The 15,276-nt window shown below is 36.6% G+C and overlaps 1 protein-coding gene across 1 annotated transcript; it reads right to left on the minus strand.

Moving 5' to 3' along the window:
• Nucleotides 1-84: 84 nt before the first annotated feature.
• On the minus strand, nucleotides 85-4,733 carry LOC104649046 (wall-associated receptor kinase 2-like). Its single transcript, XM_010327482.4, has 3 exons — nucleotides 3,619-4,733; nucleotides 1,769-1,939; nucleotides 85-1,448 (listed from the first exon to the last, which is right to left on the minus strand). Exons 1-3 carry the CDS (start codon nucleotides 4,541-4,543, stop codon nucleotides 202-204), a joined length of 2,343 nt encoding a protein of 780 aa, XP_010325784.1. The 5' UTR covers nucleotides 4,544-4,733; the 3' UTR covers nucleotides 85-201.
• Nucleotides 4,734-15,276: the final 10,543 nt, after the last annotated feature.

Here is a 15,276-nt window from a genome sequence, read left to right on the forward strand (position 1 = left end):
TACCGCTAAAGGAAAATTTATTGCCACAAAAGATATCTTTTGTTTTGTTCTAGTGTAGTTCTTCAATACTCGAACCATGAGTTCTTGTCACTAATACAATCAACAATATATTGATGATTAAATTCAGAAGCAAATAACAACATTGAACAAGAAAGAAAAGACAGCTAAAAAGGAACTTACAAAACCAGAGAAAAACCTTCATCACCGCGGTATATTTGTATTGTGTAGTAATGAAGAACTATCCGAATTATATTGTCCAGAAAAGATGCTACTATTTGTGTAGGAGGTCGGATATTGTCCAGAGAAGTTGTCGATACCTATATTAGAATCAATTGGAGTGGTGTAAAGATCTGTTAATTCGACTTCCTTCTCATCTTCGTGTTCTTTTCCATTACTCCAAAGGCTAGTCAACTTTCTTAAACTCTCAATTTCCATAGCAACTTCTTTCATCGTAGGCCTATCTTCTCCGTGCAAGTGAAGACATCTCTTAATGATCTCAGCTATCTTTTGAAGTTGCTCAAGACTTCCTTCTCTTACAACTCGACGATCAAGAATTTGAAATAAGCTATTCTTGTTCATCGACGAAACAAAGTACTCCACCAAACATTTGTCCTTGTCACTAATTGTGTCCCTCGAAATAGGTTTCATCCCTGTTAAAAGTTCAGCAACAACTACTCCAAAACTATAAACGTCACTTTTGTCAGTCAATTGACCTGTGTGGAAATATTCAGGATCTAAGTACCCTAACGTTCCTTGAACCAATGTAGCAACACGTGTTTGGTCAAGAGGGACTAATCTTGAAGCTCCAAAATCTGCCACTTTTGCTGTGTAACCATTATCCAATAATATATTACTAGACTTGACGTCTCTATGAATTATTGGCATCGATGCTGATGAATGAAGGTAAGCAAGTGAATTCGCTGTCTCTGAAGCAATTCTCAACCGATTTTGCAAAGATAACCAAGGCACGCCATTTTGGTTGTGGATATGCTCGTAAAGAGTTCCATTAGAAACGTATTCATAAACTAGTAAAGGTACTTCAGCTTCCAAACAACATCCAAAGAGTCTCACAACGTTTCTATGGTTGACTTGAGTAAGAATAAGTACCTCGTTAATGAACTGTTCAATTTGATTCTCATCCACAATCTTAGATTTCTTAATTGCAACTATGCGATTATCAGGTAGAATACCTTTATAGACAATTCCATTTCCACCACGACCAAGAATTCTATCACTAGCATAGTTATTTGTTGCCTTCTTCAACTCGTCAGATGTAAAAATTTTGGTTGCTTCCACACCACCCTTTTTAGAGGAGATTTGTTGTTTCAATAGTAAACCACCGTTTTGTTGGAAGAACTTCTCTCTATTTTTAATGAGTTTTCGTTTGTTGATACAAAAATAGAGCAACATTGTCCCAACCACTAAAGATATAAAGCCAACTCCCATGCCTGTGTTTTATAACAAAAAAATTTAAAGTAAGTGAATTCTGTTAAAAAATGACAAATCGACGGTTAAAGAGATGGGTGGATTCCTTATAAGGCTTAGGCAATCTCCTCCCTTTGAGCTAGTAATATTTGGCTTTAGGCAATCCTCCTCCCCACTAGCTTTTGGGGTGTGAGTTAGGCCTAATACCTAATTTTACATGGTATGAGAGCAGAAAGGCATGAGGTGGAGTGTTAAAAAATGACAAAAGTCTCGCATCGGTGATTATAATTTCACAAATTCCTTTGATCACTTCAATATATATATATATATCTGAGAAACTTACCAACAGAAAACTTGATCCATGGGAACTCGGAGTTTGTTGCAATGCAGACAGGACCATTGTTTTCACCACCATCAGTGTATCCTTTTGGACAATAACATTTGTAACTCCCCGGCTTGTTTATACAATTCATGTAGTGTGCACACGTACTGGCATTTTTACATTCATCAATATCTAATATGATGCCAAACAGGGAATTTTTTCAGAATCTACTTAAATATCCAAAGGCACGGCCATACATAACATATAAATCACATTTAGAAAGGATGGACAACCATGTTTCTCAAAATAAAAAAATGTAGAGTAATTCTACTTTTTTAAAAAAAAATTAGAAGTGATATAAGACTCTTGTAAAGTTTGTGGGCAAAAATTTTTTGGTAAAATTACATGCATTAACTTAGTTTAAATACAAGATAAAGAAAATATCTTCTTAAATTTGATATCCGATTTTTATATTAGAGTTCTGATTAAATTTAAACGATGCATCGCAAGGCCCATTTTAAGGTAAAATTTTCTTTATACTCAGAATTTCAAACTTAAAATCTCTAACACCGAAATAGTACCTCCCTACTATAACACAAGTCAAGTTCATGGATGACTACTATATATTGGTAAGTGTTTGAATTAGTCAAATTTTGAATGTGGGAGCAATACATTAGTGAGGAGTCAATTTCACCTCTATCGTTATGTCCACGCTTCAATCAGGCAGATAATTAGATACTTCAATTCATTAATTTCTAGTATGTGGTGTTAAAGAGGCACTCACTATCCTACAATAAATATAAATGTCCCTATGATTTTGATATCCTACCCTTCTTGACAACCAACCTACTAAAGTATTTCTTTCCTTATTTTCAATTTATACATCTTACTTTTTTTAATTCATCCATTTCAATTAAGTGAAAACTCTCAAATAGATCATCGAATTTTAAAAAATATTCATTTGTATCATCTAGTAAAAGTTTGGCTCATTAGTGTAATTTTCATTTGAGGAAAGATTCATCCATGTCATTAATTGTTAACTGAAATGACATAAATGAGCTAAATTTTTAACGGATAGCTTAGATGAACCTTTTCTCAAAATTTTGTGACATATTTGAGCCTTCTTTTTTTAAAATAATATAATTAATTATGTGACCAATCATAATCTGACCACCTTAAAAAATAGTATCGCGAAATCAAAAATCTTTTCAATTAACTATTAATGATATAGATGAGTTTTTTCTCAAACAGAAATGACATAGATGAACAAACTTTTAACGGATGACATAGATGAGTTTTTTCTCAGAATTCAATGGCATACTAGAGTTTTTCCCCTTGTTTATATATTTTGCATTGATACAAAATTTTAAAAAAAAATTGAATTTTCTGATTTTAAGATCAAGATATGTAGGGGAAGTATTGAAATGTCCTTATTGATCTTATTAGAAATATTGTATAGAAAATTGAAATCAAAGAATTATCCGAAAAAATTAAAAAATTCTATTCAAAATAAACTAAAAAATACCAAACGAAAATGGATGGAGTAATATATTTGAAAAGAATATCACCGTTATAGTAAAGAGATGCAAATAATATAATTCGTTGAAGTTTATCTAGCTTGCCTCAGCACGGGGCGGAGCCAATTTTAATAAGTATTCGACTCTGTCACTAACTTCGATCTAAGTAATCAAGTTACCTGAGCAAACTAGACGGATATCTAGCTTGCCTCAGCCTGAGAGCGGATCCAACTTAAGCTTAAAGGGTTCATCCGAACCCCTCAAAAGAAAATTGCATATTTAAAATGATTCTTTACTTAATTAATATTTTGAAATCGTTAGTGATAATCCCGACTTCATATGAAATCAAGTTACCTGAGCAGCCTGGACGGATATATGGATTGCCTTCATATCCCTGGTCACAATGGCACCTATATCCACCAAGACCAGTATCCGAATCAACACAGTGGCTATTAACCAGGCAAGCATAATCATCGCGCTTTTGTGCGTCACCACAAGTAAGATTATTTCCGATAGCCCAATCTAACACAATAGGAACATGATCCAAAATCCTGTTTCTAAGATCATTATCTGTAAGATCATGTTCACCCCTGAATTGAAATCGACTTGCCTCACCTAAAAACGCATATCCACATCGATTAAAAGACCAAATTCCTGTGTGATTTTCGACACTATCCATCGTCGTGTTGAAGTATTTCAATCCTTTAGGTATTTCTATTTGACAACACCCCGTGCCCATACACCTTCCTTCAACAACATTTACACCACTTGAATTAGTACAGAAAGCGTAACATCCGTTACGGAAGTTATCTCCTCTCATTATAGCTGTTTCATCACATCCAATTACTGTAAACATGTTGAGTGCTGAGAAACTGTATGGTGTTAATTTTCCGAAACGTAACCATGTTGGATTATCTGGTACTAAAAGTTGCCCAGTTTCTGAGTAACATCTCTGATACAGCATATTTGATACGCGTATTTCAGAATCTGAGATATCGTAGATTTTGATGTTAGATCTATAGAGTGTTGCACTAGACCCTGCAGTACAGTTGATCTCGAAACTTGAGTCCATTGCACAATCTGATCCAATACCAAATGGATACGGAATTGTAACGTTACCGCACTGCTTTGGGCATCCTGGTTTCGCGATATTTGGGGCTTTTGTGATTGTAGTAGGAGATACAGGACTGTCCGCCGTGGGATGGGCGGAGATTGATGTCAAGATTGTTAACACAGAGCAAGTAAATGAAAAAAACAGAGCAATTTGTTTGAGTTGCATGGTTAGTAATTTTGGAGGAATGTATACACAACTTATTTCCAATATATTGGACTGATTAAGTACTCCTAGAAATTAAAAAACCTTAATGGATGGACTGCGACTTTCTTAATCAACGATTTGAAGTTCGAGTTTTGGGTAATAGATGGGCTACTACTTTCTTAATCAACGATTTCAAAATCAAGTTTTGGATATGGAAAAATTTGTAATAGAAAGCACTAACTTTAAATAAGGTCCAGCTTTGAATTAGTGATAGAATGTGTTAATTCGTTTTGATGATAGACAAAAAGCGCAAAGAACAGTAGAAAATGTACGCGGCGAAAGAAGTCCAAGATCAAGTAAAATAGAGTTATTTGTAAAAGTCAAAATAATATATTAAAGGTACAAGTCAATACAAATAAGGAAAACCTTAAATATATTATTAAGGAAGGAAGTTGTGTATAATAAGGATTCTAATTTAAAAAAAATCCTTGTTTAAACATAACTTTCTTACCTTATTAGTAAGGACTGTACAAGGCAAAAACTCTATAAGAAGCACACGAGGCAGAGAAAATATCCACGACTTCACGCAGAGAACAAGAGAGAATTAATCATCAAACTGAGGTCTTCAAGATTGATAGGATTGCCATGGACAAAACGTTCTTGAGTTAGAAGGTTTTATCGTGAAGAACTATTTGTCTTATTTTTGTTCTTAATTGTAGTTTACAGTTTATTGTACAAAGGGTGGGTTTGGCTCTTTGTAGGGTTGAGTGTTAGTAAGAGTTGTAACAAAAGGTGGGTTTGGCCTTTTGGAGAGATCGATTGGAGTCAATCGAGGGAGTAGTAGAGATAAGACTTTTGATTATTGAGTTGTAATCAAAAAATCTTATAGTTGAATTAATAAAACGAGGTTTTTCCTTCCTTGAGTGAGGAAGGTTTTTAATTCAATAAGTGCTTGTGTTTCTATTCTGTCTTTACTTAAAAGCAACTTACACGAACCTGGTTCGTGTTCTGGGGTAAGGTTTCTTCAATTGGTATCAGAGCGGGTCTTTTCGTTAAAAGATTCACACCTTGAAAAGATTCAATGGCAGCACCACCTACCCCACAAGAAGGAGCTTCACAAACACGACCACCACTGTTTAATGACAAATATTATGGATGGTGGAAAAATCGTATGATGGACCATCTTATTGGCGAAAACCCTGATCTGTGGGGAGTAATTCTAGATGGCCCAACCATACCTATGAAAACAGCAACTGATGGAATCACCAAAATCCCAAAGGAAAGAAAGGAATGGAATGTTGAAGACAAGCTTGCAATTCAAAACAATGCCAAAGCCAAAAAAATTCTGATATGTGGCATAGGACCAGACGAATACAATCGAATCTCGTCATGTCAAGATGTCAAAGCCATATGGGAAACACTGCAGACAGCTCATGAGGGAACAACACAAGTCAAGAAGTCTAAGATTGATAACTTGAACAGGCAATATGAGCTGTTCAGGATGGCAGAAGGAGAGACTATTCAAGACATGCACACCAGGTTCACCTCCATCATCAATGAAATGTACTCTTTAGGAGAGATAGTGCCTAATGGAAAAGCAGTAAGGAAACTCTTGAGTGTCCTTCCTGAAACCTGGGAAAGCAAAGTTGAGGCTATCACTGAAGCCCGCAACCTAGACTCGCTGGGAATGGATGAGTTAATTGGTAATCTCATTACTTACGAACTTAAGAAAAACCAAGAAAAGGAAATTGGAGGAAAAAGAAAGGAAAGGAACCTGGTTCTAAAGGCTACTGCATCAGATGATTTTGAAGATGAAAACATTGCCCTCATAACTAAAAGGTTCACCAGAATGCTAAAGAGAGGGCAACCCTTTCAAAAGAAAGCTTTTCAAAAACCATCTGAAAACACTAAAGACCAGGTTTGTCATAAGTGTGGGAGTCCAGATCACTTCATCAAATTCTGTCCACTCTGGGCCGTAGAACAGAAAAAGGTAAACTATGAGAAAGGGAAAGATATCAAAAAGGATAAGTGTTGAATGCCTTGAATCGGACCCGCTACAAACAGAAAGGACGGGGGTCTCGCTGCCCGGTCAGCGAGTCGGGGGGTCCAGGGGGGCGGAGACGCCCCCGGGCCGACGGTATACAATGTTGTTGTATTGGGCCCTTAATTTTCTGTTGATTCTGTATGTTGGGCCCAAGCCTGTTAGGGCGTAGCTTAGCACTATATATAGACGCTATGGGAAACCCTATTCTGTAATTCTGTTTTTGCCTCTCCATAATAAAACTGCTCCCTCTCTTCCCGTGGACGTAGCCAATTTATTGGTGAACCACGTAAATCTGTTGTCTTGTTTTTCGCGTTTATATTTTCTCGTATTATCTCAAATTCCGCACAACAATAAGTTTATCCCCTCAAACAGAAGAATGACAATTCAAGAGGCAGACATGTCAACGAAGAGGGCTTTTGCAGTAATGGGAAATTCATCTGATGAAGAGTTTGAGGGTGATGAGATAGAAAACCAGTCTCTTCTTGCACTAGAACAAGAAGATGATTATGACTTTCTTGCCCTTGTAGCAGTGGAAAACAAGGAAGAAAGGGAAACTTGCAGATCACAAGAAACCATACTAGCACTTATGGCTGGATCAGATTCTGAAAAGGAAGAAGAAGAAGAAGACATAAATGAAAAGGTCAGTCTTCATAACTTACAAGACAATCTAGGTTCATACTAAAAAAGAGAGCTAGAATCCTTACTCTACACTCATTGATGAATATAAAACCATAGACTCAAAAAGGGAACTGATAATGAAAGACTATGCATCACTAAGAGAAGAAAACAAGAGTCTTGAAAAACAGAATCTTCATCTCTTATCCAAGAATACCAAACTAAGTAAAAATCTAGAACTAGTAATTAAAAGGAATGAAACACTCTCCAAAGAGCTTCTTGTGACTAAAACTGAAGCAGAAAATGGAATGAGATGGACCAGGTCCTCCATACTGCTTGACAACATTCACAAGAATCGCACATTTGAGAAACATGGGATAGGTTTTGATAGAACCAGCTCTCAAGTAAAAAATCCCAACATAGACTGTTTATGCATGCACTGTGGACTGGTAGGACATAAAAGTCAGGATTGTCAAAAGAAACAAACTACTCATAACAAAAACTTGAAATCCTTGAGAAAACCTCATCATGATAAACCCAATGAGCAAAAACAAATCTCTATAGACAAGTCTCTTCCTAGATGGGCCAGAAGAAATCTTATTCACCCATTCCCTAAGCTTAAATCAAAGTGGATTTGGGTACCAAAATCTAAAATCCAACAATAAATTGCAGGGATCAGTGAAGAGGAAGCAGCAACAATGGTACTTGGATAGTGCATGCTCAAGACACATGACTGGAGATAAAAGAAGCTTCCTTTCACTCAAGAACATCAAAGGAGGAAATGTTGCCTTTGGAAATGGTAAAAGTGGAGAAATTCAAGGAATTGGAAAGGTTGGAACAATGGATACTCATGCAATTGAGAATGTATATTATGTAAATGGTCTACAACATAACCTTTTGAGCGTATCGCAAATATGTGATAAAGGAAACAACGTTCTCTTTACAGAAAAAGAATGCAGAGTAACAAACTCAGTGACTGGAAACCTGGTTCTACTAGGAAAGAGACACAAGAATGTGTACAAAGTAAGAATTGTTGACTCCAAGGAAGATAATCTTAAATGTCTGAGTGCATTCTCAGATTGCTCCATGCTATGGCACAAAAGAATGGGACACATTAGCATGAAAACTATAAACAAACTCATATCTAAAGACCTGGTTAGGGGACTGCCAACCAAAAGTTTCAAGGACAACCAAGTATGTGGAACCTGCATTCAAGGAAAACAGGTTAGGTCATCCTTCAAACCAAAGTTGACAGTAAGTACTACTAAGCCACTTGAATTGCTTCACATGGATTTGTGTGGATCAATGCGTGTACAAAGTAGGGGTGGAAAAAGATATGTGTTTGTAATAGTTGACGACTACTCAAGATTAACTTAGACATTGTTTCTTGCAACAAATGACGAGACATTCACTATGTTTGAAGTTTTTGCAAAGCTGGTTCAGAAGAAATTCAACAAAGAAATAATCAGCATCAGATCTGATCATGGACTGGAGTTTGAGAACTCACAATTCCTACAATTTTGTACTACAAATGGGATTGAGCATAACTTCTCAGCACCTAGAACACCACAACAAAATGGTGTTGTTGAGAGGAAAAATAGAACACTGGAAGATATTGCAAGAACAATGTTAATCTCAAGCAAACTTCCAAAATTCTATTGGGCTGAAGTAGTAAACAGAGGATGCTATCTAATAAACAGATGTATGATCACATCAGTGTTAAACAAAACACCATATGAGATACTAAAAGGAAGAAAACCAAATCTAGCATATCTTAGGGCCTTTGGATGTGTATGTTTTATACACAACAATGACAAAGACAATTTGGGAAAATTCGATGCCAAGAGTGATGAAGGAATCTTTCTAGGGTACTCATCACAAAGCAAGGTCTACAAGGTACTGAATAAAAGAACAAACCGTGTAGAAGAAAGTGTCCATGTTGTCTTTAATGAACATACTAGTGAAGTTGAAGGAAATTAAGAGGATGAACAAGATGAGGGAACCTGCTCCAAGCTGTCAGACCCAAAAACACGGGAAAAAGAACCCATACCATCTGACAAAACATCTGAAATAGGAGATAAGTCTGCTAACGAAACTGGTTCATCTGCACCTCAAGAACTAGTAAGTATTCCTACTCATAATTGGAAACATCAAAGCTCTCACTCTCTGCAAAATCTTCTTACTCCTCTTAACTCAGGCATATCTACAAGATCCAAACTACGTAGTATGTGTGCATTCTCTGCCTATGTGTCCCTGATTGAGCCTAAAAATACAAAGGAAGCATTACTAGACTCTGAATGGATTGGTGCTATGCAAGAAGAACTCAACCAATTTGAAAGAAGCAGAGTGTGGAACCTGGTTCCAAAGCCCCAAAACAGAACAGTAATAGGAACTAGGTGGGTGTTTAGAAACAAGCTCGATGAGCAAGGTCAAATAGTGCGCAACAAAGTTAGGCTAGTTGTACAGGGATACAACCAAGAAGAAGGTATAGATTATGATGAAACCTTCGCACCAGTAGCAAGAATTGAGGCAATTAGAATACTGGTTGCATATGCTGCTCACATGGAGTTTAAACTCTACCAAATGGATGTCAAAAGTGCCTTTTTAAATGGTTACCTACAAGAAGAGGTGTATGTAAAACAACCTCCAGGTTTCGAAAACACCAGATATCCTGATCATGTATACAGACTAGACAAAGCACTCTATGGGTTGAAACAAGCACCAAGAGCATGGTATGATCGATTGTCTACCTTCCTTCTCACACATGGATATACAAGAGGAAAGATTGACAATACACTGTTTCTTCGAAAACAAGGTAAAGATCTGTTCATATTCCAAGTATATGTAGATGACATTATATTTGGAGGAACCAATGACTCACTAGGAGTAGAATTTGCTCAACTAATGAATAGTGAGTTCGAGATGAGTATGATGGGAGAATTGAATTTCTTCTTGGGACTCCAAATTAAGCAAACTCCAGTTGGAACATCAATTCATCAGCAAAAGTACATCAAGGAATTACTGAAGAAGTATGATATGAATGAAGATAAGACTAATGATACCCCCATTGGGACAACAACAAAGCTCGATAAAAATGAATCAGGTTCACCAGTCAATGACACTAGATATAGAGGTATGATTGGATCACTCCTATATCTCACTGCCAGCAGACCTGATATAGTGTTTAGTGTTGGTCTATGTGCAAGATTTCAGTCGTGTCCAAAGGAATCACATCTAAAAGCTGTCAAGAGAATCCTGAGATATTTGAAAGGTACAATAAACCTGGTTCTATGGTATCCAACTGGTGATTCTTTTGATCTAAAGGGATTTACTGACGCTGATTATGCAGGACACATGGTTGATAGAAAAAGTACTTCTGGGATGGCACACTTCTTAGGACCATGTTTGATATCCTAGGCAACAAGAAAACAAAATTCAGTGGCTCTATCTACTGCAGAGGCTGAGTATGTTGCAGCTGCTTCTTGTTGTGCCCAACTTCTTTGGATAAAATAGCAGCTTAAAGACTTTGGTATAGAAACAGGTTGTATTCCTATTCTATGTGATAAAACAAGTGCTATAAACATGGCCAAAAACCCAGTTCAACACAAGCGCACCAAACACATAGATGTTAGACATCACTTTCTTCGTGATAATGTTGAAAAAGGAAACATAATTATGGAGTTCTGCAAAACTGAGAATCAATTTGCGGACATCTTCACCAAGGCACTAGGAAGAGAGTTATTTCAGAAAAATAGACTTGAGTTAGGGCTCATCTTCTTGGAATGAACCATGCCCAACCAAGTTCTACTGAGGTATAAACCAGGTTCAGTCAAGATGGTTCCACATAATCTTTATTTTTAAAAAAAAATTGTTAAATTTTTCTTACAAAAAAAAATTAATTATATTTAAAAAAAAATTGTCAAAAAAAAGGGGGGGAAATCAATTTCATCTTCTCTCTCCCATGCCCCCTGACAAGCAGGTGCAACCGTCACGGTGCACGTCCCCTCGATGTCAATCCCCCATCATTACTCCAATCCCTTGATAACCACACTAAACCCACTCCCAATAAAGCACTCTCTCTAAACTAGCAACCACCCTTCTCTCATCTTCATTCTTCAGAAAACCAAGAAACCACAATCCCTTCCATAACCATGACTAATCCACTTGTTGCTTACTCCGATGACGACAGCTCGTCTGATAGTGCATCTTTTCAGGGGGGAGAAAACCAAGTTGTTGATGGTGTGCCCGATCTTGGGGACGAAACCCAACTCCCAACCACATCTTCATCACCACCACCAAAAACCTCATCACCACCACCACAAACTCCATCACCACCACCAAAAGCTCCGTCACCACCACAAAAAACTCCATCTCCACCACCAAAAGCTCCATCACCACCACAAAAAACTCCATCTCCACCACCAAAAGCTACATTTCCACCACCACAAGTAACCCCCTCATCATCACCAGTTAAAGGAGCATCTTCACCTGTCGTTACTGACTCCCCATCACCACCCATCATCGAATCTCCCCCATCACCAGTTCAAGAAACCCCAGCATCCCCGGTCCACGAAACCCTACTTTCACCAAACCCAACATCTCCCACAACCACTGTCCCAACCATCCCCCCTTCTTCACCATCTCACCAAACCACTCCTCAAAACCCACCACCCTCTCAAACCCATGATGATATTCTTTTGAGTTCCCTTCACCCTACAAAACCACGGCGGCCAAGAAAGCATATTGCCGTCAAACAGGCTCGTCCACACAGGCCAGTAACAAGGAGTGCGCATGCGGTCAAGCCAGCTGCTGATACAACATCTGGGGTGAAGCGTCGACGTTTGGGTAAGTCTCCTGTCCCCTCATCAGTCTCCCCAATGGATCTTGCTTCTAATACTGATGCCATGTCTGAGGGAAAACATTCTGCAACCCCTCAATCCAAAACAAAATCTGCGAAAAGAAATGCAGATAAATTTCTAAAAGTGGGAAGGAAAAAGTACTTCCAAACCAAATCAGTGCTTAGGGATAGAACCTTTCATCCTGATATACTGTCAATGGATTTAGTGAAGCAGGTCTGTGAACTCCAAAGGTTTCAAGGGTGGGAGGAGTTATTTCTAGAACCTAGTTTAATTTATGAAAAGGAAGTGGTCGATTTCTACACGAACTTGGTAATCTTAGAAGGAGATGTGGTGTCGTCTAGTGTAAAGGGTGTTGATATTGTGTTTAATGCAACCAAGCTTGGGGAAATATTTCATATACCATCTGTAGGTATAAATGAGTACAATTGGAGTTTTGATGAGTATTCAAGTCTGCCAGCTCGATTCTCGCAAGGTAGAGTCAATTCCAGGGTTCAAACTGTTTTAAAGGGAATAATGTGATCTTTGCATAAGCTTCTTTTTGAGATAGTTCATAAGGTGATACTGCCTCGAGGTCACCAACGTCACATTGCCTCCATACGAGACATGGGACTTATGAGTGCACTTGAGTGCAAAGAGCGCATTGATTGGCCTACATTGATTATTAAACATCTTGCTAGAATTGTGGATCCTCAGTTAGGCTCCCATCAGTTAGCTTTTGGCAACCTATTGACTAGGGTGTTTGATACTTTTGAAGTACCACTGGGTGAAGGCAGGATCTTAACTCGTGCAGACATGTTCACTCAAACTATCCTTGCTGATTGTGGCATTCCTATGGAGTCAGAGCAGGTTGCAACTGCGTCTCCACGTACATCTGGTCCTGTTGCTCAGTTACTTAGGGAGCTTAAAGTAGCTGAAGAGAAGAACGCCTCTCTTGAATCAGACAATCAGAAGCTACGTGCTGAGCTCGATTCCTCAAATGCTGAAATACATAGGTTGAAGGATCAGTTGGTGCAGCAGCAACTTGCTAACAATGCCAGAGTTGACAGAGTTTTGGATATGCTGGCTTCAGCTTCAACTAAGCCTGGTCAGCCTCCACAGTGATAAAGCATGTTGTCTGAACCTGGTTCTCTTAGCTGGTTTCACTCTGCATTGTTGTTCCTTGTTTTGTTGCCAGAACAATTTACATTGCTCACCTGGCTGGGCGTATTTTTTTGCAATGGATATTGATTAGTGTTGATTAGCCACTGCTTATGTCTTTTTGATTCGTCAAAAGGGGGAAGAGTTATTTGCGCATGCATCACACGTTACATGTTTGTCTTCATCAAAAAGGGAGAATATGATAGAATGTGATAGAATCGTTAATTCGTTTTGATGATAGACAAAAAGCGCAAAGAACAGTAGAAAATGTACGCGGCGAAAGAAGTCCAAGATCAAGTAAAATAGAGTTATTTGTAAAAGTCAAAATAATATATTAAAGGTACAAGTCAATACAAATAAGGAAAACCTTAAATATATTATTAAGGAAGGAAGTTGTGTATAATAAGGATTCTAATTTAAAAAAAATCCTTGTTTAAACATAACTTTCTTACCTTATTAGTAAGGACTGTACAAGGCAAAAACTCTATAAGAAGCACGTGAGGCAGAGAAAATATCCACGACTTCACGCAGAGAACAAGAGAGAATTAATCATCAAACTGAGGTCTTCAAGATTGATAGGATTGCCACGGACAAAACGTTCTTGAGTTAGAAGGTTTTATCGTGAAGAACTATTTGTCTTGTTTTTGTTCTTAATTGTAGTTTACAGTTTATTGTACAAAGGGTGGGTTTGGCTCTTTGTAGGGTTGAGTGTTAGTAAGAGTTGTAACAAAATGTGGGTTTGGCCTTTTGGAGAGATCGATTGGAGTCAATCGAGGGAGTAGTAGAGATAAGACTTTTGATTATTGAGTTGTAATCACAAAATCTTATAGTTGAATTAATAAAACGAGGTTTTTCCTTCCTTGAGTGAGGAAGGTTTTTAATTCAATAAGTGCTTGTGTTTCTATTCTGTCTTTACTTAAAAGCAACTTACACAAACCTGGTTCGTGTTCTGGGGTAAGGTTTCTTCAATTAGGAATAGTCAGGACTAAAATGAAGATAACGTCATATAAGAAACTAAAAGTTATATAGAAAAAGAAATGTTGGGGTTGTTGTTTGCTTCGGTATGTTATGCTTCATGCGTTTAAATTTGATTCAATTTAACACGAAAATTAAAGAAACTAAAGGAGATTTTTGAATGTTCTCTTCATCCATATTAGTTGTCTATCTTACTGAATCAAAAATGTATTAATAAAATTTTTTTCTTATATTATTGTTGTAATTAATTTTTTTTAAAGTATTCACATTTATTTATAAAATTTTCAAGAAGTATTTTAAGGGATAAACTAGTAAATTATTTTTTTATATTTGATTTATTAATAGGTGTTAAAAAATATGATTAACTAATACCGAATGGGAGAGTATTATGATATTAAACTATAAATATATTGATATATCAAGATTTTAAAATATCTCTTTTATTACTATTAATTAAATTAATGTGAGCTAATGTATGGCCAAAATATCTGCACGCAGTGCGGAATAGAAAATAATGTCTCCTTTTGACCAAGACAGTATCAAAGTCTTGCACTTTGGTGTGGCAATGCACATTATTACTACAAAGTTAAGTTTACGAATTTGGCGATACGATTCTGTGTGGTTATATTTTTTTAAAAAAAAGAAATATTTAGAATAATTTTTTTATTTGAATGTATTAAAATACGATTTCAATTCTGAAATTGAATTTTGGAAAATATATTATAAGTTATAATTTTCCATATTTAAAAATAACTTTAAGTTAAATTTGCATATTCAAACATTATTTTCTTATAAAATTTATATTTAAAATGACCTAAATAATCCTCTTTTCTCCTTCCCCTCTCATGTGCTAATCTACATTTAAAAGCACAGTGCTTACAAGAAAATATTTAGACATCGCTTTATAACCATTTGAATATTATATTGTGGAGGAAATGAATCTTATTTTGATTAATAATCTTTTCACACGACACATCTAATTTCACAAAATTAAATAAATTTTTTAAATTTTATAACTAAATGTAAATTATAATTATGATTTAAATAAATTATAGATACAAAATTAATGTTATTAAACACCTGTGCAACACGGATTAAAATGTTTATGGTGATCGAATGAGATT

This window comes from Solanum lycopersicum, chromosome 9 (assembly GCF_036512215.1).
Source record: "Solanum lycopersicum chromosome 9, SLM_r2.1".
NCBI classification, from domain to species: domain Eukaryota; kingdom Viridiplantae; phylum Streptophyta; class Magnoliopsida; order Solanales; family Solanaceae; genus Solanum; species Solanum lycopersicum.

Bases quoted from the DNA above. Each gene is read 5' to 3' on its own strand.
- LOC104649046 (XM_010327482.4), bottom strand. From the start codon at position 4,543: ATGCAACTCAAACAAATTGCTCTGTTTTTTTCATTTACTTGCTCTGTG. The intron at 1,940-3,618 runs GTAACTTGATTT...GCATCATATTAG, and splicing joins TATCCGTCCAGGCTGCTCAG to ATATTGATGAATGTAAAAAT. The intron at 1,449-1,768 runs GTAAGTTTCTCA...TATAAAACACAG, and splicing joins ATGGATCAAGTTTTCTGTTG to GCATGGGAGTTGGCTTTATA.